Source organism: Corvus hawaiiensis, chromosome 2, assembly GCF_020740725.1.
Source record: "Corvus hawaiiensis isolate bCorHaw1 chromosome 2, bCorHaw1.pri.cur, whole genome shotgun sequence".
Taxonomy (NCBI): Eukaryota; Metazoa; Chordata; class Aves; order Passeriformes; family Corvidae; genus Corvus; species Corvus hawaiiensis.
This window is the reverse complement of record NC_063214.1, coordinates 70334678-70360608: the sequence shown is the minus strand read 5'-3', so window position 1 is coordinate 70360608 and position 25931 is coordinate 70334678. Positions and strand designations below refer to the sequence as shown.

At 37.8% G+C, this 25931-nt stretch overlaps 1 protein-coding gene across 6 annotated transcripts in view; it reads left to right on the top strand.

Annotated features, from left to right (window-relative positions):
• DACH1 (dachshund family transcription factor 1) overlaps positions 1-25931 on the top strand; it is a 359657-nt gene that overhangs the window by 238430 nt on the left and 95296 nt on the right. For 2 of the 6 annotated variants that reach the window (XM_048295555.1, XM_048295557.1), the window contains exons 4-7: positions 17-172; positions 710-882; positions 16534-16669; positions 18977-19114. In XM_048295555.1, coding sequence (XP_048151512.1) covers positions 17-172; positions 710-882; positions 16534-16669; positions 18977-19114 — 603 coding nt within the window. The remainder of the gene's footprint in view (positions 1-16; positions 173-709; positions 883-16533; positions 16670-18976; positions 19115-25931) is intronic. The other 4 variants (XM_048295559.1, XM_048295560.1, XM_048295556.1 and 1 more) reach the window with 3 other exon arrangements.

Genomic DNA, 25931 nt, shown 5'->3' with positions numbered 1-25931 from the left:
TATTCATTCCCCACAGGCAGCAGTGATGGTTCTTGGGATAAAGAAAAACTTCAGTCTCCCCCCACCCAAGGATCACAGGCCTCTGTTAACCGCCCCAACTTGCCTGGACAGCATAATGTTCCAGTTAGCCATCCTCTCAACCCTCTTCAACAGAACCACCTTCTGCCAAATGGTACGGGTTGACATCTTTCAGCACTAACATCTGCAGTTTTCTAGTTCCTGTCTTTTTTTTGTGTTTATATAAATAGGCAATGAAAAAATCAAGGATGTGCGGAATACTGGAATACTTCCTTTAAGGTATTAAGCAGGGGAAGTGGAGACAGTAAAGAACAAACACATATGCAATAAAAATGATACTTAAAATAACTGCTAACCTGTGCATCAGTGGCATAATGACGCATTGCTAAGGCACCTTGCAGCGGATACCAAAAACTATAATAAATAGCCATTGCTTAGCAATGATATTACACATTACACAGATATGAACAAGCTAAGAGGTCTAATAGCCTCTCCTTGTGGCTAGAAACCCTCCATGGTTGCTAGTGAGTCACCCATGCATCTCCCAGAAGAGAACTGACATAGAGCTGCTTTTTCCTGCAATGTGAACCATCTTGTCACCCATCACTTGAATACTGTCCATCAGGAGATACAGAAGATAGTGCTTAAAAAAAGATGCATAAATCTATTTCCCTATTTTCCTCCCCAACAGGGTTGGAACTTCCTTTTATGATGATGCCCCACCCACTGATTCCCGTGAGCCTACCTCCAGCCTCTGTCACGATGGCAATGAGCCAGATGAACCACCTCAGCACCATCGCCAACATGGCAGCAGCAGCACAAGTGCAGAGCCCTCCATCCAGAGTGGAGACATCTGTTATTAAGGTAACTACAGAACAAACCAAACCAAAAAACACCAAACTGTAGCCCACTCCCAACCATCATAAATATTATAAACGTGTATAGGTGTCAAATATTCTAAGGTAAATCGTAAAGTCAGTAAATACAAGAGAACTAAGTATGGTGACTCTGGGAGCACAACAGACTACTGGTGGCCGCTGTTACCTTCTCATTTTCCCTCCCTCTCTCTAAATCAGTATTAAAGCAACACTCAAGTTGAAGAATTCTCATACACAGCTTCGTGATTGCTCGTATTTCATAGCCTGTAATCTAATGGCAATATTTCTTGAGATATCAAGGAAAAAATTACTCTTTTCTTATATTAGAAGGGATTGTTCTTCCAAATTTAAAATCTAAGCATTTGAACTGAAATGCTCTAAGTTTTCCAAAGAAAGCTGAAAGGTTTGATACTTTGCCTGTAGAACCTAAATTTGCCAAATTCCAGAACAAATTAGAATGAAGTAGAACAGAACAGTTGCAGTAATCTGCAGGCCAGTATTACAGGAATATCTCAAAAATATCTGATACCTGAACTTGTCTACCTGTTTTAGGTTTTGTTTGTGGCCTTTAATTAAATTAATCTTATATTAATTCATAGAGGCATTTACCAGAGGCATAGAGTCTTTTCTTCCTCTCACTGAAGGTAATCTGTTTTCATTTTAAAGGCATTTCATTTTAAAAGACATTTCTGTGTTACCATTAGATAACTATGATTTGATCTTTATTCAGATATCTACATTTTGCCTCTTATCCTTCTTTAGTTCTAATAAATGAGAAACAGAAAGTACACAAACTGTTATTTTTTTATCTAATGTATCTTAGATATGCAAAGGCAAGTTTATGTGATTTTTCAGGGCTATGTTGGAAATCTGTCCTTTCATGCAATTCCTTTGACAAAAATTAGGTAAACTTAGAACCTCTTCCACTTTCAAATCAGGAGTTATGAAAGTTTTGAAGTTCATGATGACTTAAGCAGAGTGAAGAGGTCTGACTTTATTAAGACATTCAACACACTGGTGCACCTTTCTTCTTTAACCTGACAAAACACAGAATCGCTAAGAACTGTTCAGTTAAAACTCAACAAATCTATGGTTTTATTGACGTAGAAAAATGTGATCTGATGGCCTAATTTAGTCAGCTACACTTCCAAATGTAGGCTCTTCTTTGGAGGCCTTCAGTGCCATCCCTTTCTTGCCTTTGTTGACATGAGGAGTTAAGATACTGGTTTGAGAAGAATTGTTTATTTACGTGGTATGTGAACAAGACTAGATCCCGTCCTAGTTTCTGTCTTGCCCATATCTTGGGAATATAAGCACTCTGCTGCTAACTAACTGTCTGATTACATGGTGATTTTTGCACCTTTATTTTTCTATTTTTACTTGATTGGTATTTCGTAAGAGTTACATGATACTAATGTTCTCTGAAACACACGTGGTGCTTTATTTCATTCTAAATTTATTTTCTTAATTGGAACAGTGACCACTGGTACTACAGAGGTATCTAAAAAATGAAGATTGAGATGGAGCACATGCTAAATGACAGCTGATATATGAATTACTGTGCCAACAAAACTTTGTTTTCACTATTTTCATGCTATTTTCCCTCCTTTCATTTTCTGTGACCTCTTTGATTTCATATATAAGAGTATAAAATTTGACCTTCATTGGTAACCGTCTGTTTCTAAACTTTGACAAGCTGAATTCTAGCTTGTAAAGTTGATTTACAAGCTAGTTGTAGCTATTAAAATTGCCTAAGTTACCATGGTCTACATTTAAATATGTCTTTGTGAGCATACTCCAGTGTGACCCCGATCTTTGTCTCCAGTTACCAAAATCTGGTACATTTGAGTATAACATACCTCATAGGCCATGTAAAAATGGTTTCCTTTTGTGGAAAGCAGGTCCTGCTCTGTTCACAGATGTAACCACATTATGGAAACATAGCTGGACCCAGGAAGCACTTAACTGAGAAGTACTTTTGGCTCATGTGGTCTAAACCTGTCTAGTTGGTTTAAAACTATTGGACTCTGAAAGGGAGACACTGTCATCATGTAACTGCGTATATTATTTTAACCATAGGCAGTCCCATGCCAGAAAATTTTCCTTATCCTGGAGGTCCTTTACTTCTTAACAAGTTCATTTTTGTAGCTCATCTACTTTCTCTAGCAGAGATAGGTTCCTTATAATCTAGGTGAAGACCTGGAAAGTACCTGGCAATTTAGGCTCTCTGAAACATTCTATCAGCACATTGTAACTGGAAAATCATAATTTCTTTCCAAAATCTTGCTTATTTAAGCATTTGTTTGTTAATAATCTACAGTATGTATCTCTGTCATTTTTGAAAATTCAGCTCTCATGTTCATGCTAATTAAATATTCATTGTAGCTGCCAACTTTTGCATAACTCCTGGCATAACATCCTGTGCAAGTTTCATGTTCCCATCTGGTTTGTACATAACCATAATTTAAAAATGTGTGGATTTCAATGAAATGTTTTTAAATGACCAAATTAACCTCAGTTTGCTTTAGAAAATGTGCACATCTGAGGATGAAATACACATATTTTTTGAAGTTTGCACTGATAAGTTAAGGATTTTAGGTCATTTATGTAGAACATGATGGAGACATTACTGAAGTGCTGCTGTTACTTCTTCAGTCAAGGCCTGTGACATATTGCTCACAATACATTTCTAATACAGGTGAATCTATAAACACAAGTTTTAATCTGTCACTCAAAACTCACTTCTAAATGTAAGATCTTGCTGCACATAGTTATTTCAAGAGTACTATAAGGGCTAAGGAACTTAACTCTTGCAGGACTTTCCTACTCATTCCTTCAGCCCCATTATAGTACAACTCATCTAGATTTATGTCCTCTGTTATTATCTATTGCAGATGGATATGATCATGTGGATAGAGGTAGCACAGCCAAGTAATTATGTTCCTATTTTTTAATACTGAGCTGGATTGAAACATAAACCCCAGCAACTTAAAAGCATGAGGTCATTGTTAGGGGATTTTCTTCCCATGGGGATGGACATAATGCCACTGGCAATTTACCTGTTCTTCTCTAGGCATAGTCAGAGGCTGTGATTTCAATGTCCATTGAATTATATGCACTGTATAGTTGAGCAAGAAACTGTAATCAGCATACTTCTTGAACCTTGTGCTGGCAATGTAATGTTTATGAATAATAACTTATACTACAATCAAAATAAATATCTTCAAGAATAAATGTAAGTGAGAAGGTCAAACCTCCTTTTTCTTTATTTTTACGGGAATGGATAAATAGTGCAGTTGCTCTCTTTCATGAAACTGTTTGTTATTAGAATTATAGCTTCCAGTCTTTTAGTGCTACATTTTCAGGTGTCTTGGTTTTGTTTTCGTTACGGTTTGACTCATTTTTTTAACCCTAATTTTACTGAAATATTTTTTCCTTAGTATCAATGTTTCCACAAATTGCCTTGAAAAGTTTTTGAATCACTTATCTCAGCGTTTGTAGTTGTAACCTGAAATGACAGCATAGATTTGAAATTAAAGTACAGCATGTTTACCAGTGTAAACTGCTTGAAAGTTAGAAGGCCTGTGAGAAATTTCTACTCTGAAAAGTAAATTGATAGTAACCATATCTAATTAAGTAACAAAGAACAAAATTGAGTAATAGAAAATCAGTCTTCAGATCATGAACAACCAGGTTCATTGGATAGAAGAATTGCCTTTGTGAACAGTGCCATAGTAGATGACTTGCTGACCTTTCCTTCCAATTCGCCGAGTTCACAGCTAGTGCTGTTATCTTTAAACTCACAAAGCTTCAAATGCCTTTCTATTACTGGGTAATATTTCATTTCTTCATGATAAGAAGTTGGAATAAAGCTGAGATCATGTACTAACTAAACATTTTATACTGCTATGTTCAGGAGATGAGACAAAGACAAAATTACAAGGGAAGCCTTACAAAGCAACACCTTAGATTTGGCAGTGAACTCTGAGCTCTAAAATCTTCAGAATTATATTTCAGAAGAGTGTTGTGCCCTTTCGAACATGAGACGAACATTAGATGTCTTTTTGTAATGGAATGTTTAGATATATGAGCTGGATGAATAAGAGGAGAGCAACAACAAGCCGGGACAGCAGATTGTGACAACAATGAATTGCAGTGAGTGTGACAGCTGTGACCTAGGGATGCTTTAGACATGAAGTGGCTTTCATCACCTGCCCATGGTTTCAAAGGCTCAGCTTGTTAGCAGTTTCACTACATCAATTTTTTTCACTCAGCAGAAAGATATATGAAAATACAAAGGACATACCTTTTATTAATAGCAACTTGAAATTACATTGTAAAACACAGAACAGAGCAGTAGCATTCCAGAATCAAAAATTGCAATTTATCCATATGTGACTATTACTTATAGAAAGAATTAAGAATAAAACAGAAGAAACCAATACCTCCAGCTGAAAAAGTGGAGACAGCAGGGGCACAGTAGTTTTCCATTGCATAATGAATACGTCAGACTAAACTTTGCTAATTCCCTTACATATATCACAGCACTGGTTGTGTTACACTAGTTTATAACTTTTTTGTATCTATTTATATATATATAGATATATTCCTGTGATCCAATAGCAGAAATTTACTGTTAACTTTTTTAACAAAGGTAGCTGCTGACAGATTTTATTTTTTAGAATAACTGTTTATAGGACTCTTCTGACATGAAATTTTATGTTAGCATTCATTCACTTTTTCACTTTTCATTGGCAATATGTGTGCTCCTGTTGATGTGATGTAATGTAATGTTCCTTTTTTTTTTTTTTTGCCTATAATAGATGAGCTCAGTTGGTCAGAGCCTGGTGCTAATAACACCAAGGTCATGGGTTCAATCCCCATATGGGCCATTCACTCAAGAGTTGGACTTGATGATCCTTCTGGGTAGCTTCCCACTCAGACTCTTGTGTTTCTGTGACTATTTCCCAAAAAAGTCCAAGTAATAGCCAAAGAGAATAAATATGTCACTGCCATACAGAAATGGCTGAACAGAGTACATTCTAATGTCTAATGTCAGACCGGTGGTGAGCAATTTCAGGGAGCATACCTGAAAGGAAACAGACTCTAAGAGGAAAATGAGAAAGTTCAATTCACTGATCTGAATCTTGAATCCGGTGTTGAAGGCAAAAGTTTTCTATGGACACTTTTGTGCCTTACAGGAAAAGCATTATGCAGACAGTGGCAGCATTCCTGTGAAGCTGGATATCGTATACTCATTTTACAGACAAGGAATGTGTTGGGGTCCCTCCCCCGCCGTGTAGCCCTGGGAGAGGGGCCCTGAGGGCACAGACACGGGGCTTCCCTGCCCCTGCTCAGCCTCGTTCCCATTGGTTGGTTTGTGTTCCCTGCGCGGGCAGAAGGACCCTTGGTCCGGTGACTGGAACAGTTCCTGGGCAGAGCCCCGGCCATGCGGCTGGAGAAATAAACATCTCTGAAACAGCTAGCAAGAATCCGTCCATATATATTTCCTTTCCACGGGACTCCTGGTTTGATATATGTGTGTTGCAGGATCCCCACTGCAACAGGAATGAGAACAAAATTGATTGTATTCCAAATTGGCAGAAACACCCTTTTTTATACCTAACCTGAAAAACACCTGAATTTTCAGATAACCTACTATTTTTAGAGACATTTGTGCATTATTCATTCAAAATAGAAATTTTAACATTACTTTAAAGTGATTTTCTTGAATGTGTAAAAGTGCGAGAAGAGGGAAGCTACTTTAATTTCCTCTTTATCTGATACATAAAGTATGATTTTCTTCTCTATGTGAGGAGAAATTTGATTTAGAGCATTTAAATAATAAAATGTAATTGGTCTGCAATAAATATTTTAGAATAAAAATAGGACTATCAGCTCCTAAAAACATCTACTTTTACATGTTGAGCAACCAAACATGCAAATTGGAATATACTTATAAAGTTTGAAGTATAATGTAAATCAAATAACAATTTTCTTCTATCATGGCTGCAGAGAATATGATATCTTATTTGTAGGGACTTGAACTTAACAGAGAAAATCTCCACATTAGAATAACTTACATATATACATACTTCTTTTTTTTTTTTAATTTAGAATGAGTAGATCTTAGGTCAAAGTATAGTTGACCTTCTTTATTATGGCTTAACCATCTTTATATTAGAGGACACTGTGTTCCACCTCATTAATTAGTTCTATCTATATGATTAATATTATTTATTTTAGCTTTTAATACAGTTTTTATATAATGACCTTAGAGGATGTTAACTAAATATGGTAGGCTATAACTTGGAATAATGTCTTTTTTTTTAATAATATGGGATCCTATTACTTCTTTTATTATGCATGTTTCTGAGGTGCAGTTTGAAGCTAATAGCAGCCATATGCTCATATGAATTAATTTGTGGTATGTAAAATAGGTATCTACACGACACAGAGAAGGTAGTACAAACTTTATGTTTGGAAAATGGCGTGTTCACATGTGTAACAGGGAACTATGTATGTAGTGTGAGATTAACTTGGTGCAAAATGGCCATGGGGCCAGGCACAAGGGATGAGATTCATTTTGCTGATTTCTAGGGCATAATACGTTGGATCTATTTGACATAGTTACTTTAGAGTGAGGTGAGTTGTACCTTGGAAACAAATGTATGGGTGACAGATGAGCCTAGGGTGACTAGTTATGATGCAGACATTTGTAATACAGACAATGACATCTAGTCAGATGAATTCTTGGTGTTTGGCTGGATGTGTGGTTTGGATTTACTTTGAGGGGTGAATTCCTAGTGGTGCTTCTTCAGCTTATTTTCAAGTAAGACTAGATTTTCAAAAGAGGAGAAAAAAGCTTAAAAAAAATCGAAAAGTGTGTCCAGTTTGCCAATAAGAAGTTACTAATTCAATTTCAACAGAGCTCTATATTTGCATGTTGCATGGAGCTTTTGGTATACCTTAGAAGGATATCTTGTTAGAACAAATATTCGTTGAGAAGGTAAAACCAAGCTTTCTTCTGTTGATAGGGATCTACTTTGTTTGTTTGTTTGCTTGCTTTTTCTTAATCTCTGTAATGGCCCAATCCATTGACACTCACTTCCTAACTAGGTGTAGGGGGTTGAGTTTGAAACCGGGCAGAAACACCAATTAAATGTAGTGGTTTTGATTCAAAATATTCATTATTTACTTATTTTCCTTCTGTGAGATAAGAATTAGGAGAAAAGCAAAGCAGGCCACAAACCTTAAACAGTTGCAGTACAATGAAAGAGCTTTATTACTAACAGAATTAAAAGTAAAGAGAAAACAACAAAGCAAAATTAAAGTAAATTCCACCCCCCCCCCCCCCCTCTTTCCAGCACTTCTCTCCTTTTATCCAGCTCACACAAGGGATAACAGAACATGGGATGTTAGTCAGTGTTGCAGTTCTTGAAAAGTCTCTCTCTTATGCTTAAGGAAAAAAGGGTTTTCCTTCAGTTGCACGTGGTTCCCAAACTGCCACCAATAGCAGACCCGCCCGGAAACAAACAGTCTGCTATGGGTAGAACATCTCTCCCATGAAGAATTTCACAGTTCTTTCACACTACAGAACATGGGCCATCACATGGGGTTATTCATCTTTTTAAGGATAAGTTATTTTGGCCTGCACACAGAGGCTTTTCTTCGCCACAAGTCTCTAACAGCCTCTTACTACTTCTATATAGCCTGGCATAGGCACTCTTCACAAACTTCATAGGCACACGTTGATTCTCCACCCCCCCCCCCCATGTTCTTCAAATGGATTAAAGAGACAAACAGTTTGTGGTATTACAGTTTCTTACCACGGCATGCAAGAAGGTTTCTTTTAAGCTGCGCGCCAGAATCGCGGCACCGGCCTCTTTTCTCCCGTCGCCATGCTCAGCTCCGTCCCACGTGACTCACTTCTCTTTCTCTCTGACTCTGACGCCACCATGTTGAAGGGTGTTCTTGTTCGGGCTTTACGGTGGGGAAAGCCTCGCTCCCTCTGTGCTGCTGGCTGCGTGGTGTCCTCTTCAGTTCAGCACGGAGTGTGCTGGCTGCAGACAGGAGGCTCTGCCGGCTCCCGCTGGCTCCGCCGGCTCCGCATGGAGAGGAGAGGGACCCGCCTGTCCCCAGAAGCCGCGCTGGATGGGTTTAGCTGTGAGCAGTCCATGGCTGGTTTTAGCTGCCTGCGGCTCTGGGACAGTCCCCCTCAGTGACCCAGGGTCCGTGCCGCAGCGTTGGGAAAGGGGGAAAGGGGCAGTGGCCCCGGCCCGGCCCAGCGGGGCCGGGAGGCTCGGAGCCCCCCCACCTTCCAGCAGGCGAGCTCCGACCAAAAAGGGGAAGTCCCGCCTTTCGGTGCGGTTTAAATATGTAAATTGTGAGAAGCGTAATTGGTCTTAAAGACTGTCCATCAACTCAGGGTCAACCCAACACATTCCACCCCTCGCTTCTTAAAATTTACATATCCAAAAGTTACTTAAAATAGCAAAACCAGAGCTAAAAGAAAACAAATTACATAAACCTCCACCCCTAGAATTTTTACCACTACTACAAAGCAAATTTCTTCTATTATTCTACTTAATTTTATAACTTTCTACTTGCTTTGCTTATTATTTTCTCTTAATTAATCTTCATCTCACAGCGCTCATTAATTGCCCGCATTCTCCACCATAAATGTAGTGGGTTGAGTTTGAAACCGGGCAGAAACACCAATTAAATGTAGTGGTTTTGATTCAAAATATTCATTATTTACTTATTTTCCTTCTGTGAGATAAGAATTAGGAGAAAAGCAAAGCAGGCCACAAACCTTAAACAGTTGCAGTACAATGAAAGAGCTTTATTACTAACAGAATTAAAAGTAAAGAGAAAACAACAAAGCAAAATTAAAGTAAATTCCACCCCCCCCCCCCCTCTTTCCAGCACTTCTCTCCTTTTATCCAGCTCACACAAGGGATAACAGAACATGGGATGTTAGTCAGTGTTGCAGTTCTTGAAAAGTCTCTCTCTTATGCTTAAGGAAAAAAGGGTTTTCCTTCAGTTGCACGTGGTTCCCAAACTGCCACCAATAGCAGACCCGCCCGGAAACAAACAGTCTGCTATGGGTAGAACATCTCTCCCATGAAGAATTTCACAGTTCTTTCACACTACAGAACATGGGCCATCACATGGGGTTATTCATCTTTTTAAGGATAAGTTATTTTGGCCTGCACACAGAGGCTTTTCTTCGCCACAAGTCTCTAACAGCCTCTTACTACTTCTATATAGCCTGGCATAGGCACTCTTCACAAACTTCATAGGCACACGTTGATTCTCCACCCCCCCCCCCATGTTCTTCAAATGGATTAAAGAGACAAACAGTTTGTGGTATTACAGTTTCTTACCACGGCATGCAAGAAGGTTTCTTTTAAGCTGCGCGCCAGAATCGCGGCACCGGCCTCTTTTCTCCCGTCGCCATGCTCAGCTCCGTCTCACGTGACTCACTTCTCTTTCTCTCTGACTCTGAAGCCGCCATGTTGAAGGGTGTTCTTGTTCGGGCTTTACGGTGGGGAAAGCCTCGCTCCCTCTGTGCTGCTGGCTGCGTGGTGTCCTCTTCAGTTCAGCACGGAGTGTGCTGGCTGCAGACAGGAGGCTCTGCCGGCTCCCGCTGGCTCCGCCGGCTCCGCATGGAGAGGAGAGGGACCCGCCTGTCCCCAGAAGCCGCGCTGGATGGGTTTAGCTGTGAGCAGTCCATGGCTGGCTTTAGCTGCCTGCGGCTCTGGGACAGTCCCCCTCAGTGACCCAGGGTCCGTGCCGCAGCGATAGGAAAGGGGGAAAGGGGCAGTGGCCCCGGCCCGGCCCAGCGGGGCCGGGAGGCTCGGAGCCCCCCCACCTTCCAGCAGGCGAGCTCCGACCAAAAAGGGGAAGTCCCGCCTTTCGGTGCGGTTTAAATATGTAAATTGTGAGAAGCGTAATTGGTCTTAAAGACTGTCCATCAACTCAGGGTCAACCCAACACACTAGGTTGCCGTACTTTACCTACTGCTCATGATTTCAAAGGATTAGATCTCTTGTTGTGGAAGTACTGTTAAAGAATTACTTGAAAGTCTCCTGTTTGGCTTCCTGTCAGTTAACTCCTGCTGTAAATACACGTAGAAACCAAGGCACTAAAAGTCAAGCCAATTCAGTCTTTTTGTCTGTTGATCTCTTTTCTTCATTTTCCGTTGTCAGTATTATTGTGATGGGAACAGCAACGTAGGTACAATGAAAAATTGTAGAAGTAAAAAGTATAATGGAAATCAAATTAACTTCAATTGCTCCAACAGATAAATAAGTTCAAGGTATTCACACAGAGAGAAAATGTCTTATGTAAATACCATGGATTATTTTCTTCATAAGAAAGACGTTCAAGATTTAAAATAATAGTGCAGTTAATGACAGTACAAAACATTTGAACTCCTGAATTTTGATTGGGATTAGAAGTGGATCTGTAAGAACAAGGTGAGAAAGATGTCATGTGCATCAGTGTGAAGTTAGCAAGATCTTTAGCAAGCCAGTGATAGTATGAAGATAAGGAAATAGAAATACAATTTTATAGCATTCAGTCAGTTTGATAACACACATATAGAAGTGACTGAGGAAGTTAGGAAATAACTATTAGTCCAGTTAATTTTGCAATTTCTAAGTCTAAATGTTAATTTAGAATGTCATAGTGTCTTTTATTAAAGCGTAATGAAAAAGCAAAACTGTAAGAGCAAAACATTCTGTTTGCACAAAATATGAAAGATACTCAAGTAACTAATTTCTTTCACTTATTCAGCTAAAGCAATGTCAAATTAAATGTGACATTTTGCAAGAAAGTTATTCCTGGAATACATCTCACACAAGTTCAAAATAAATCAGTAAGGAACCGAAGAAAGAAATGTGTGTTTTGATCACTTTTAAAAGCAATTTTTATAATTCTACCAGCAAAAAGGCTTAGAAGACAGGTGTCTTCCTACAAAGGTTAGAAAGAATATATACTAGTCCTTGCTACAACCCACCCCAAGAGGCAAGGGTAACGCAGTCTTGGTAATTGATTCCTTGGGGCAGATTAGAGCGAAACAATACTGAATGATTGGTGTTTGTAAATATACACATGTAGGGTTTATTTTGGAACAATTTGGTTGCAATGTGTGAGGAGCACGTATTAAACCATTTTGTTTATTATTATCTGTAGTAATGTAGCAATATAAAAGCTATATTAAATTTTTTTTTTAAAAAAACTTTGGACAGGAATAGAAAGACATCCGTGCATGGATCTCACAACACGACGTGATTGTTGCCATTTCAGTGTCTGTTGGCTGAAGTGGTGGTGGCTGTCTTGATCTGTCAGGAGTAGGAAAGGCCCACAAAACACCAAAGTTCCACAGGTTATATATGCTCAGGTTCAGGTGGGAATGCCCAGGTTCCTCTCCTGAGGTGGGGAGTTTCACACTGAATGGTGTAAGGCTGTGGATCACAGGACACTTCAGGAGTCTTTCATGATCCATGACACTTCCCAGGATGCCACAGCTGCCACTCATGTCAGCACAGTTGACCCAATTATGGCCCATCAGAATGGGTGAATACCTTCGGACTATGTGTGAATATTCCAGTACTTTCCCAGAGGGGTGTTTTCATGCCTGAGCCATTTTGAAAAGGGCATAGACATGATAAAAAGCACTAGCCCACAGGCAAAATTTGCCTCCTACCAGCCTCTTCCCTTATCTTGTTCAACACCCAGCTGTAGCCTCCGGTGATGGGTGTGCACCCTCTGCACCTGTGTGGTCAAGTGGTCAGTTGTTTGAGTCATTAACTAGTCCAGTCTCTCACACTCCTGATTAAAAGATGATAATGATGATAATCATGATTATCAACTGTATGAAACAATTTGTGTCTTATATACTCTCCCTAGCATGAAGTTAGGTTGTCCAGGGAACTCTGGATGCCTCATACCTGGCGGTGTTCAAGGCCAGGCTGGATGAGGCTCTGAGCAACCTGCTCTAGTGGATAGTGCCCTTGCCTGTGGCTGGTGGGTTGGAGCTAGATGGCTTTTAAACCAAAGCAAACCTTTCCATAAGTTACCTAAACTATGAAAAGTATGACTTTGAAAACAAATTACTTTAACCTCCGCACTTCAATGACTTAAAGCATAAACATCCTTAAAGGAGTTTGTTCAATACTGAAGAGCACAAATACAACTGATTAGTTTAAAAAAATTATATATCTCTATAGCAAGAATTAATTGCATGTCTAGAGCTCATTCCATGACTAAAATTAAAGGATGACTAAACCCAAGAGATGAGTCTTATGGCGAAGTAAACTAGAACAAAGTAAAAAGCTGGGACTAAATACCTGTAGGAGAGAAATAGGCAGGAGGTGAAGACTGTGTATGCAAGCCCGCTTTGGGTATTGGAAGAATGCATATTCAAAACTGGTGTGATTTCAATTCTAGAGATAACTTCAATCTCCTGTGTTAAAATCTCTGACAGTTAAAATCATTTACCTGTTTTTTACAGCATAAAGTAAAATACCCAGTGTCACAGCAACAAGTCTGTTATTTATGAAATGGACATGTGTAACTTGTCAGTGGAGTAAGAGTACAAGAGAGGTCATTACAGTTCCCTAGAGCGAAAATTTCCTTGTGGTAGGAATATTTTTGGAGGAGGTAAATGTCAGATTCTGAAATGCTTAGGATGCATGATTTGAATCAAATTGTAAAGAGCGCCAAGATAAGGAATGCTTCAAATTTGGCCCCTATGAGCTTGTTGCCCATTACTTAGTGAAGCCTCTGGTTCTGATACCTAACTGAGAGTCTTACCAATTTTGAAATGTTGGTCGACCATATGTTAAATTGCTGCACATTACCTAAATTATCCATTTTGCTTTTTACTTGTGAGTATATGTAGGAAGAAATAGGGAAGCAAAAAATGGAGGAAAAAAATAGCAAGAGAGTTATACTCCAGATTCTCTAGAAATATCTACTCCTGGAAGTAGGCAAGTTTTAGGAAAAATACTAGGCAGTGGACAGAATCCTAGGTGATTTCTGTTGCCAGGATTATAAGGAAGTAAATTCTACTACTTTGCTGTTCATGTGAAGTAACTTGTACAAAAGTGGCATGCTGCAGAAGTGACAAAATAGCTCTGATTTGCATTATTTAATGAACACATTTTTGAACATTTCCTTTTTTGAAAAATTTTAAAGTGGAGTCTAAAGTGAAGTTAATATTTTGCCCCAAACCAAGTTAATTTTTTCTAAACAAAATCTCTGGTAAGGAAGATATATTGATATTCCAGCACTGTTAGTTTATCACTATCACTTTTTTAGAGCTACAGAATATTTCAATTTATTAGTAGTAGCATTTCCATTTATTATTGCAGTGTATTTGTTGAAGACAAAAAATTGCTATAGACTAGATTGCTGATCGTGGAATAATGAAGCAAGGATATAAAAAAATAGTTAGGGTACTAAATTGGTTTATTTTGCATTTCTGTGTAGTTCAATCCCATGTTTTATTGGAATTAAAGGGTATCTTACAAATGAATTTATAAAGCCAAGATATATAGTTTTCTCATGGATTTTGTCTATGTCATATTATATGAGAATAAAACTCATTATCTGTTTTGTTTGTACAGTAATTATATTTCGTTGTCCTGTGCATTCCTTTTGCTCGCTCCATCTCATAATACGTGCTGTAAAAGCACACATAAATAAATAGGATAAACAAATTAAGCTGTTTAAATAAATTAATTTACTCTGCAGCTCTGTATTCAAATCTTATGTGCTCACTGGATTTCATTTTAATGAAACCCTTCTAAGAACAATACATTGTATGCCAAACAGTGAAATTATATATTAAATGAATGATTAAATATACTGTGTTCCAATTTATATCAAATCTGTACACTGTGCATGCTTAAATCCTCCTAAATCTAAAGAAATAAATCTTCTACATTCTGAAAACATCTGCATTATAATCCTCCTCTTGAATACCCGGTTCATGGACATATAAACACAATCAAAGTCATAATAAGCCTAGAGCTATGATGAAGTTAAGCTATCCTCATCAATGTTTTTGACTTAAAAACCTAAGACTATTAAAGTGAAATCCACTTAAATGTCTTGAAACATTGCTCTCAAAAATCTCCTTCCACTCCATCAATATGCCCATTGAATCCCTTTGCAATCAGAATCTCAAGTTCAGTAGATTTTTTTTTTATGAAACTTACCTGGAACAAATCTGTTGATTACTGTAGATGAGCATGTTGCAAAATTTCTTAGGAATGCATTCAGAGAAATAAATACTTATCTTGTGACTGTGCATAATAAAATAATGACTGCTCCAAAAGAACTTTGCTGTGTGAGTAATGTACTACTCTTTTCAAGAAAATGTTATGCTTTTACAACAGCAAGTTTTCTTTTATGTTACTAAACACATACTAGCTGTATTAATTCATTACCAAAACCTTTCAGTGAGTTGAATGTGTGCAGTTGTTTGTTGATTGGTGGTTTGGACTCATTGTTTTTTTCATTATAAAGTCAGGTTTTCAATTATCAAAAAGAGAAAAACAAGCAAAAAAATGCTAGTTTAACATTTTCCATCCTTCCAACAGATTTCCTCCATAGGATTTTTTAAATATCTATTACTATTTGTCTAAACCAACCTCATTCTCACATATTTTAGCAATGAGTCTTGAGAACTTTTAGCAGTAAAAAGGAAAGTGCAGGGAAGGATAGAGAATTTTCTAGAAAGAACTATTCTGCACTCAGCTCCCTTTGGCAATTGTTTCTGTTGAACTTTTGGGTAAATATCAGATATATCTATCTGCTACATACTAACAATTCTCATCTAACAAATGTGCAATTCAAACCATCACAGTCCTTACACTCTGGTTTTCAAAACCAAGGAACGTCTTGAAGTGCATCATAGCTCCTCTTGGCTACCCTGCCAGGCCTTTCCCTGGACAGAAAAATGTGAAGGGTGGTTTTCCCCATTTTGAAGTGATATGGGCACATTCATCCCAAAAATGTGATTCATTCCAAGTTTGTGTTCCATGGTAAAAGTAGACATTTGGACTTACATGAGTCATGTTACTGGTATAGGTTTATATATAAAGAAGCTACATTGTCTTTATGATCCTTAACAGTTCCATAAGATCTCATTGCTCAAGAAGCATCTTTGAAATTAAAATGTGGAGTAAAAGTCAACATGAGATAAAACAACAGGGCCTGGTTAATATTTATTTACAGAAATACATAATTCCTCATCCCATAAGGCTAATGTCTGTAAGCCAAAATGTGTATTTCCAATTCAACAGCATGATGATACGAGTGAGGAAAATAAGAATGAAAAACAAAAGCAGAACAAACCTCTTATTTTCAAAGTAGTCCAGAAGGCAGTTAAAAGCCTAATAGGATGAGCAGTGCTCACACTGCATACTGAAATGTAAGGTCTAGTGTCCTAAAGTTGCCAAGTTTCCTTTGAGAATGCTCTGCAAATCCTGGAAACCTCAACAGGCAAATGAATTGGTTGTAATTTAGGAGGGAGATTCAGTTTAGGGAAGTGATGTTTGGAAGCAGAGGCTTGGTTTAACATTGCCATTCTTTCGCAATGACTTTTTGTGTGGTCTAGGAACGTGTTCCAGACAGCCCTTCTCCTGCTCCTTCCCTTGAAGAGGGCCGAAGACCTGGCAGCCATCCATCCTCTCATCGAAGCAGCAGTGTGTCCAGCTCTCCTGCACGGACCGAGAGCTCTTCAGACAGAATCCGTAGGTCCCATTCTTCTCCTTCTCACCACTTTAAATTTGATTAGGTGCAGCTTGTTTATCTAATCAAAATGCCCTCGTCTTAAATAGATCTCATATGTATCATGTTCAGAAGTTCAGCTGCAATAACTATCTCCCAACATTATGTTCCCCAGTTTACAGTATCATAATATCTGATGCTACATTAACAGGTACTGATATAAACTGCCATCGTGTCATATTAAACATAAAGATATGAGCAATGAAATACAGAATTGCAGGCGGGAAGCAATTTGCTAGATTAGTTTTAGAACTGAACATATAGTGTAAACATTTTTAAAAGAAATTGAATTTTATTTAATCTGGTTACTCTGTTTTGATTTCTAAATTGAATCTGACTTCATAAGCAATATTTTACATGGTAGAATTGCTTGGTAAAGAGAAGAATTGGGTTAAATAAATTAAAAATGTGCATACTTTATACATTTTTTAAATACAAAATTTTGTAATGGTGAGAAATATAATAGAAATATTATCACCTCATAGCTCACACGGGACAGAGTGAAATTAAACCGTGGTGTGCCAGAGTGATGCCGTTTTTATCAAGGTTCCATATACAGGATGTAAATTACATGGCAAAAACTCTGAATTCTGTGGTATTCCAGTGCAGCAATGGAAATTAATGTTTTAAATGCATACTGTTTTACAGATATGTACTTAAATTCATATTACACTTGTCCATTCCCTTTAATACTGCTCGGTTGCGGGTTTTTGTGCTTTTAAATCATCTTTCCACAGTGGAATTTGTCAGTAGAAACTGGAGGATTTGGCATACACATAGAAGGCCATGAAATAGCTGTATGAAATAGGGGGCCATATTGATTAGATGCAACACATGTCCTTTAGGCTGCTTCTTTTCAGGTTCTCTGCCGACTCAGGAAGCTGACTCTTCATTGACCTTCAGATGAGAGATCTTTCGTTAGTGTGTGATGAAAAATGACTTACCAAAGAAAAGAAATGAGGCCTGACTATGACAAGCTGAAAATTCTGTTTTCTTATCACTTGGACAATTCGGAGTGCAGATTAAATTGGCATCCCATATACTGTGACCTATCTATTTCCCCAGGCTTGACCCACAAGCCTTTCATTATATTTTCTTTCCATTGTCCAGTTGAGCAGGGGGAGTGATGGAGTATCTTTGGTGGGCACGTGGTGTCCAGCCAGGATCAACCCACTGCAGACTTCGTAAGTGAAGGTCTCAAAAAACCCCTCACAAATGTAGATGTTTAATTTTTTCTTAATTGATTGAATAGTATATTTGTTTACAACTAATGAAGGCCTTTTCTATTGTTCTCTGAAAAAAAAAAAACAAAACCACACACCCCAAAAATCTAAATTGAGACATATCCATTGCTTTTGCTAAGGAATGACTTTTTTCTTAACAAAAAAAGAAATTGTACTGTTCAGCTTACTCTACAGAGAGGAGTGAGACCTTTGCACATTTTTTTCTTCCATGTGAACATAACAGAGTTCCTTAAGTAGTGGATCACTTCAGTAACTTGTTTATTTATAAGATAATTTTTTTCTGTCCGATCTGATTTGTTAACATTACACCTGATCCTTAAGTACATCTTTTGTGGTGCTAGCCAGAATAAGATGACTACTACAGGCATATGGGTTCCATATTAAAAACAAACCAACCAACTTTACTAAAAATGGCATAAACCTTTTGGAAATACAATTTTTCAGCATAGAAATATAAACTAGCTAATATGAGATTCTGAGGTGTGTTTGAGACTCATGACGGTCTCTTTGAAAACTGTTGGACAGAGCTTTTCAACCTGTCTGATGAGCAAATAAGCAATTCTCCTGTTGCACAGTATATATGGGAAAACATTGTATATCATCTGAAAGGCCACAATGCTTCATTTAAGGAATTTATTAGGGGCTGCATATTGGGAATGCTGGTACTCAAGAGTTTTTGTACAACTAACTAAAAAGAAAATAGATCAGTAAGTTATGTTATGTAGAACCTTTAATGCTTTTCTTGTTTGCTTTGTTTTGCATTTCAATTCTTGTTAAATAAGCAAGAACATATTTGCAAATATCCAACTTTATCCAAAGTTACTGAACTTTCTTTTAAAATTAATTGCTTTAAAGTAGAAGTAACAGGAATAAACTTTCCCTCTATGTGGATCCTGATGGCACTAATTAAGTAACTTTGTGATTTTTAGAATTCTTGCATAATTAAGAGGAACACTATGTAAAATAAGTAAAAAAGTGTACTGTTAATATGACAGCTGATTTCTTTCTGCCTGCACTTGTGTCTAGCAGCGGTCCATCAGAACGGGCTATCTATGAATCAAATGCTGATGGGTTTGTCACCTAATGTCCTGCCTGGACCTAAGGAGGGTGATCTGGCTGGTCATGATGTGGGACATGAGACAAAAAGAATACACATTGAGAAAGGTAATATGAATATTATGATTCTACTGCTTCAGTGTAAAACAGATGTTGTCTTGGTAGCTAAATATTATTATAATTGTGATTTTTAATTTTTTAATTGGGATTTTTGTTTTGTTGATTTATTTTTTTTCAGTTTCACAAATTAAATTGTAACAGGATGATAGCTTTCATTATTCTTCTACTTTATAATCTCCAAGATTAATGAATCATAGATATATCTGAGGGAGAGATTTCATAAATATTTCAAAGTAGGATGAGTGAAAAACTGTTTTACATTATTATTGTGACTCTGACCCTTCTGCAACACTGTTTAGGTGTTAAGTTTCTGTCTCCGTCCAGTTGACTTTAATGACCTACTTCCCAGAGGGACTGAGCACCGTGAAAATTAGTCCATGTGTGCAAAAAAGAAAAAGGCTAATACCAAGCCATTAAATTAGGGAATTGCATAAAATGAGGCTGGTATACATTATATAATGGGATTTAAATTTAATTGAGTATATGACCAAAGTGTTTGATCTAGGTGAATAGTCCACATGCACTTACGCTGATTATGACACCATTTCATCTCGGCTGGTATTCAAAGTCAAGTTCCTCTTCAGGGCTCTTACAGGGGATTTTGGTAGGATGGTGGTGGAATTTTGAAAGGTGCATTTATGTTTTATTTGCTTAATATGTGAATTTTAAGTCTTATAGACTGTAAACATTTTGTTTAAAGAGAAGCTGAAAATGCAATGCATGCTTTGAAAAAAATACTCTTTAAGCTTATCAGAAAAATCAGTTCTTTGAGCACAATGTGAGAAAAAGTAAAAGATGTAATAACCAGACATTAAAACAGAGCTTGGAGAAACTGCTGTAGTTATGAAGATTTCAGAATAAGACATTTTGTGACATACTTTAATAGCTATAAGATGATGCCTCCTCTGTCTTGTGTTTGAACACTGAGATATGAAAAGAATTAAAACCTGGACAATTCTATTCAGGACAGGTGGTGTTTTTAATAAGATTACCAGAAAAATTAATGGAAACAACATTTCTTTTATATAAACCATTTTGCTTGGTTCATTGCACACACAACCTGTTTTTGCTTACACTATGCCCTCACTCAGCCTCTGCAAATTGTATCCCTGCTGTGAAGTATGATGTGATCAAATATGTTTGTTTTGAATTTCCATAAATGATTTTATTTCAGCCTTTGAAGTTATTTATTTCAGTGTAATCTGACTGGTAAATTCTGCAAAGAGAAGTAGATATTAAGAATTGCAACTACTTTTGCATGTCATTCAGTTTTTTTAAAGGTTTTTTTTTATTTTTTACTATGAGATCCCAAATGTATTTTGCCAGTTTTTGCAAGATCTGTTCTCAGTAAAACTGCTGAGAATTATCTTTTTTTCTCAGTCCTTGTTTAGGTCAAACATCCTTTCTTTTTTTTTTGTTCTTTTTCCCCCACTCTGTTCCAGCCTACTGAATTAATGGTAAATATTCATGGGCTATCTAGATTGATAGGGGTTACTAAATTAAAAATTGTTTTCTGTCATGACTACATTTATCATGTCTCTCATATCAATCTTGTAACTTTAGTACTAATCTAATCTGTATTAAAACAAGTGATTTGACTTACAGATATTTGTGGAGATAGTAATTATCTACTTTTGTCAGTGCGAGCTTGCAATCAGATTTCTAAACTGTTTTACCCTGCAAATCAGTCAGACTGCGACCATATTTAAATATTCAAACACACACATGTAGGTGGCACTTTTACTGTTGAAACCCCATCACCTTCATCAGCTGATTCAAAAGAAAAAGAAAGAAAGAAAGAAAGAAAGAAAGAAGGAAAGAAAGAAAGAAAAGAAAGAAAGAGAGAGAGAGAAAGGCTATCAGAAGTTCTAAATAAGTATCATGAAGCATTTAAAAATTAATGTGTTTTCTTCTAAGCCACTTTTGTTGGCAGATACCTACCAGCTGCAACTAAAATGGCTTTTACTTGCAGCTGGCAGAACCTAGGAAATCCTGACTAGTAAAGAAGGCCCTGTCTTTTCTCTACCTGTCTCCTCGTCCATTAAAAAAATGAAAAGATGAAAAATCTCTGAAGTGATCTGAGATCAGGGAAAATTTATTTACAGTCAACAGATAATTTAAAGGGGGAACAAAGTTATAACAGAGGCAACTGATCAACATACCAAATTCTGAATGTCAGAGGGGCTAATCATTTGTTTGACCTGATCTCTGAGCTGGGTATAGGAGAGAAAATGCCATTTACCTGTTAGAAACATAGTACAAAGGAGCTAATTTACCCAGTCCATAGGACATGGTGTAAGACACTTAGAAACAGTTCATTGGCATTGGCAAACTGAATAAGTCTTGCAAAGATCATATGTATTTCTATTCAAAATTCAGGAAGAATTATTATTAATGACAAAAATGAGTTTATTTTATTGGAGTGGTTTAAGCTACCAGTAAAGCTCCTGTGCAGTTTTGTTTGGTTTTTTGCTTTTATTTGTCTTTAGACTCTCTTCAAAATCTGTTTTCAGGTTCTGGTATGCGGAGTTCTGAGTGACCTTACCTTCCATGGAGTCAGGTTGTTATTATGACATCAACAATCAAATGAGATTCTATGGATCTATCTGTTAAAACCAGAAAGTTTACATCAGGCTCTGGGTCATTATTTGTTGCAGGGAAACTGGAAGAGTTTCTGTTGTCAATGACCATGTGTGAAACATGAGTGTTGGGGACATTTTCCAGCTGCTTAATCCAGGTGTGCAGCTTGGCTGCATCCTAGCTTCATGTGGGGTCGAGGTCCAATGTACACATCTGAAGTTCCACTCATTCCCTGAGTTCCATAAGCAGAAAACTTAGGTTTGCTAAGGTTATGTTGTGGTCCAGCCATGTTCCTGTTCTGCGCTAGGGAGGACTGCAGGAGATACTGCAGAGAATTTCTACCTCACAGTTCATGCATAACTCAAGATGTCATTATCTGTATGACAGGAGGTCTATTACCCTAGATTTCCAAGGGTTTTTGCTTATTAAAAGGTAGCAGCTTTTCCAATTTTACTGAAAGCAGGCTGTAGGAACTGCAAGTGGTCCTGGGAAGTAAGAGGCAAGTTCAAGTCCACAACGTTAGTTCAAGTGCTTGACAGCCAAAACCAAAGTGTGTAATTTTGTAATCTGTAATTATGGACTATTTGATGATGCACATTTGGTTTTATTAGGTCAGATTTAACAAAAAGAGCTCACGTGAAGTATCAGAGTCATATTAGAAAAGATCCATTCAGTTTTCTATGTTAAGACTTAAAGTCTTTTCAGGTAAAGTTAAGTTTCTGTGACACAAAGAGTTTGCACTAGATAGTCCCTCAGTTTGTTGAGGTATATTTCGTCACTTATCCTGCTCAGCTTACATATGATGTTCTGCAGACCTCCCAGTCTGAAGTTGTGCGAAACATATTTTTGGTGTTTTTTATGGAGCTGAAAACTCGTTCAGCTCTTCAGTAATGTAATCTGTTAAGTGTGGATATAGCTTAGGAAAGAGGAACTAGTGGAGAGCATAAAGACCAGACTCCTGAATCATGGTCCTCTTTTTGCTCATTGTTCTGAAGTGTTTCAAAAAAAGAGGGTTCAAAATAACCAATTGTAGCGGGTTCGGTTTAACCGGGCAGAAACACCAATTTAGTGTAGTGCTTTGGTCCAAAATACTCATTACTGTTTACCTTCTGTGGGATAAGAATTCAGAGAAAAGCAAAGCAGGCACCAAACTTGAAAGAATATAAAGAAGTTTATTAATAGACCTAATATAAGGAAAAAGAAAAGAAAAACAAATAAAATCATACCACACCTTCAGAACACTTCTCCTCCCCCACCTTTCTCCCTTCTCCCGCTGACAGTGTAAAAAGACAACCCTTGAGATGTTCAATCTGTTTACCACCTCCATAATAGCCTTGTTCGGTTCATTTAGGAAGAGGAGTCTCTCTTGTCCATGCTATGAAAGCATTTTCACAACGAGACAGCCACCCGGGTTGGTTCTCTGCTCGCATCATGTGAGAGTCCCCCACCCACAACTTGCAGCTTTTCCCACAACTGCTTTCGAGGGTCCACTCCTGAATTACTGGGGTAAAATTTTAAGGTTGAGCCATTCAGAAATAAAAGTTCTCTTCACCCATCTCTGGGAGCATTTCATCTCTAAGAATAGAGGTCCTTCTCCTTCCCTGGGAGCAAAGGGTCCTCCTCATCTTCATCTCTAGGGCTGTCTCTGGGAGCATCTCTAGGAACTGAGGTCTTCTCCTTTCCATTTGGAGCAAAAGTCCTCATCGCTTCCATCTCTCCCTGTTCAAACGTTTCATCAAATTACAGCTGCTTCAGCATCTGCCTATCTCAGCACAGGTGCTTTTGCTCACAAGTACAAGTTGAACGCTCCACCCCCCCATACCTTCATGAAATTACAAGGGGTACTCTGATATATCATAGCTTTACAACAGAATTTCAGCTTTAAGCATCTCCTCTTTCTTCTCCCTCACAGCACTAAAAGGGTTAATCTCACCTAGGCCTTGCAGCTGGAATGTCGCTTATCGCTGTTGGTCACATGATCTTTTGCTGGACAGCAGGGCAGCTTCAGCGGAATCTTGGCCGTGCTGGAGAGGGGAAGCCGAGCTGCTCCGTCTGCCCACAGCAGGGCTGGGGGAGTGGGGGAGGGGGGGGTCCGTGGGTGGAACAGGACCCATCAGCTCCAGGATGGCCAGGTGGCCTGAGCCAGGCCCGCTGGCCCCTACACGGGCCCCGCAGCCACCTGTCCCAGCACCGGAAACAAGACAGAGCTCTGCCCAGGGTTTGTCTATTCTTAAATGTGGATCACAGAGGTGGTTACAATTTTAAGTGGCTTAAAAAATTGTCCATATTCAAACTGGCCAGCTGATAGGTTCTGTCAGGTCGTAGAGGAGCTGTAGGCACCCCTTTGCAAGAACATCACTTCCGGGACTATGCCTTGCTAACTTACGACACCAATGGCGTAAAAGTCCAACACACCCTCCTTGGAGATGTGGAGTCTAATGCCTCTAGGCAAAAGAGAGAATTGAACCTGTGACACATCCTGAGCAGTATCCTTAATCACTGTGCTTTTTGCAAAAGAGGGAAGTATATTTTAACATCATCCCATTACCCTTACGACCTGGACTCAGGTTGTATTGGGTTTGCAAGGTGTAATTTGTAGCTCGGTCCTACTGGCAGTGTTTGTCTACTTACTAGCTCCAGGGAGCTGCATATGATTTTTTGGGGTGATGTTGGAGGCAGTGGCTGTGTGTAGCACTCCCTAACTGGTACCTGCCTAACAATACCTACTCTGTACTCTATAAAGGAATATAAGACCCCTCTCACTTCAGCTCAAGATTCCCTTATGGGGGATAGCCACTGAAAAGTTAGTTGCTTTAACACCAAATTTAGATGCTTAAGTGTTTTATTGGATCTGGCCTTAGGGCATCAGATTGGAATTTTCTGTCTCCATCAATTTATATTTTTTTTAGATCGACACCAACAGCAAATGAAGCCTGAATGTCATACTTACATTTTAAATTGAATATGTTATTTGAGGTGTTGTGGGAAGGACACTCTCTTGCTGAAAATATGCATGCTGTTTTCTATAGCAAAATATAAAATATTCACCATGTTCACAAAAGAAGTCAAAGTATTTCTTTCAGAAGAGCTTTACACTATGATATTAATGGAAATTCCACAAGTAATTTTCAGATAATCAACAATTACTGCTTCTTGACAGCAGCAATTAAGGTATAACTTTATCAAATCCACATCTTGAAAAGTTCCAGATTTTTTCTTTCTCTTTATTTTAGGTACCCTTGTAGAGACAAGATCAGTCTTAGACCTTTGGCTTTTATAAAAGAGAATATTAAAATTTCAAAGTATCCTCAGTATAAAATGGAAAATAATTTAAATATTCTAAAGTTAGAATTGGATTTTCCTGTTAGCATTCATGCATCAAAAAGGGAACTAGTGGTAAGTATGTCGTCCTGTATAGTTAGATATTCATTTGGCATTATCAGCAGTAAATTCTCTTAAAATATGTGCACAATGTAAATATAGCATCTATATTAACAAATATAGAAACACATATGAATGTGTTTTTATAAATATCAAAGACTCATAGGAAGTTTTAGGATCAACAAAATTCTCTTCTACCTGAAGAGAATCTTGCAAAGATGTTTTGCTACTCTAGCAAGTCAGCAAACAAGTGATCCAGAACTTCGCTTAAATTCTGTTTCTGGTCTGTGCTATGGTTTTAGTTAGTTCTCTGAGAAAGCCCTCTTTTAAGGAGAGTACTTACCAGTTAACATACAGAGAAATTTTCGTTCACAGTTCTGCTGCCCAGCTCCTTGTGTAAAAGTATTTTATCTGTTCATTTTTGTATGCATACATACACACAGAGATACTTATACAATATATTTATTTTACTGAATATTGCATTTTCATGTAACAAGAAGAATATTAATATACCTTGATAGGTTTCTATATGCCAATACATTTACAGTTAACACACTTTAAGTCTACATTCTCATTTCACATCTTAAATTTTATCTATTAAATCTTAATAGATTAGTTTTTAAAACCTTAATATACTGACTTTATGCTTTCTACATCACCTAGGACTTCTCAAACCCTTAAAAGATAGTAGTCAAATTTGTGACCTATGACAGATAATATACTAAGATCTGCTAAATTAAAGGTTTGATAAAGCCAGTATCACTAAGATAACCTTTCTACACTCTTGGTGTATCTTTTCACTCAGCCTGAGAGACTCAGAAATTATAAAAGTACATTAAAATTT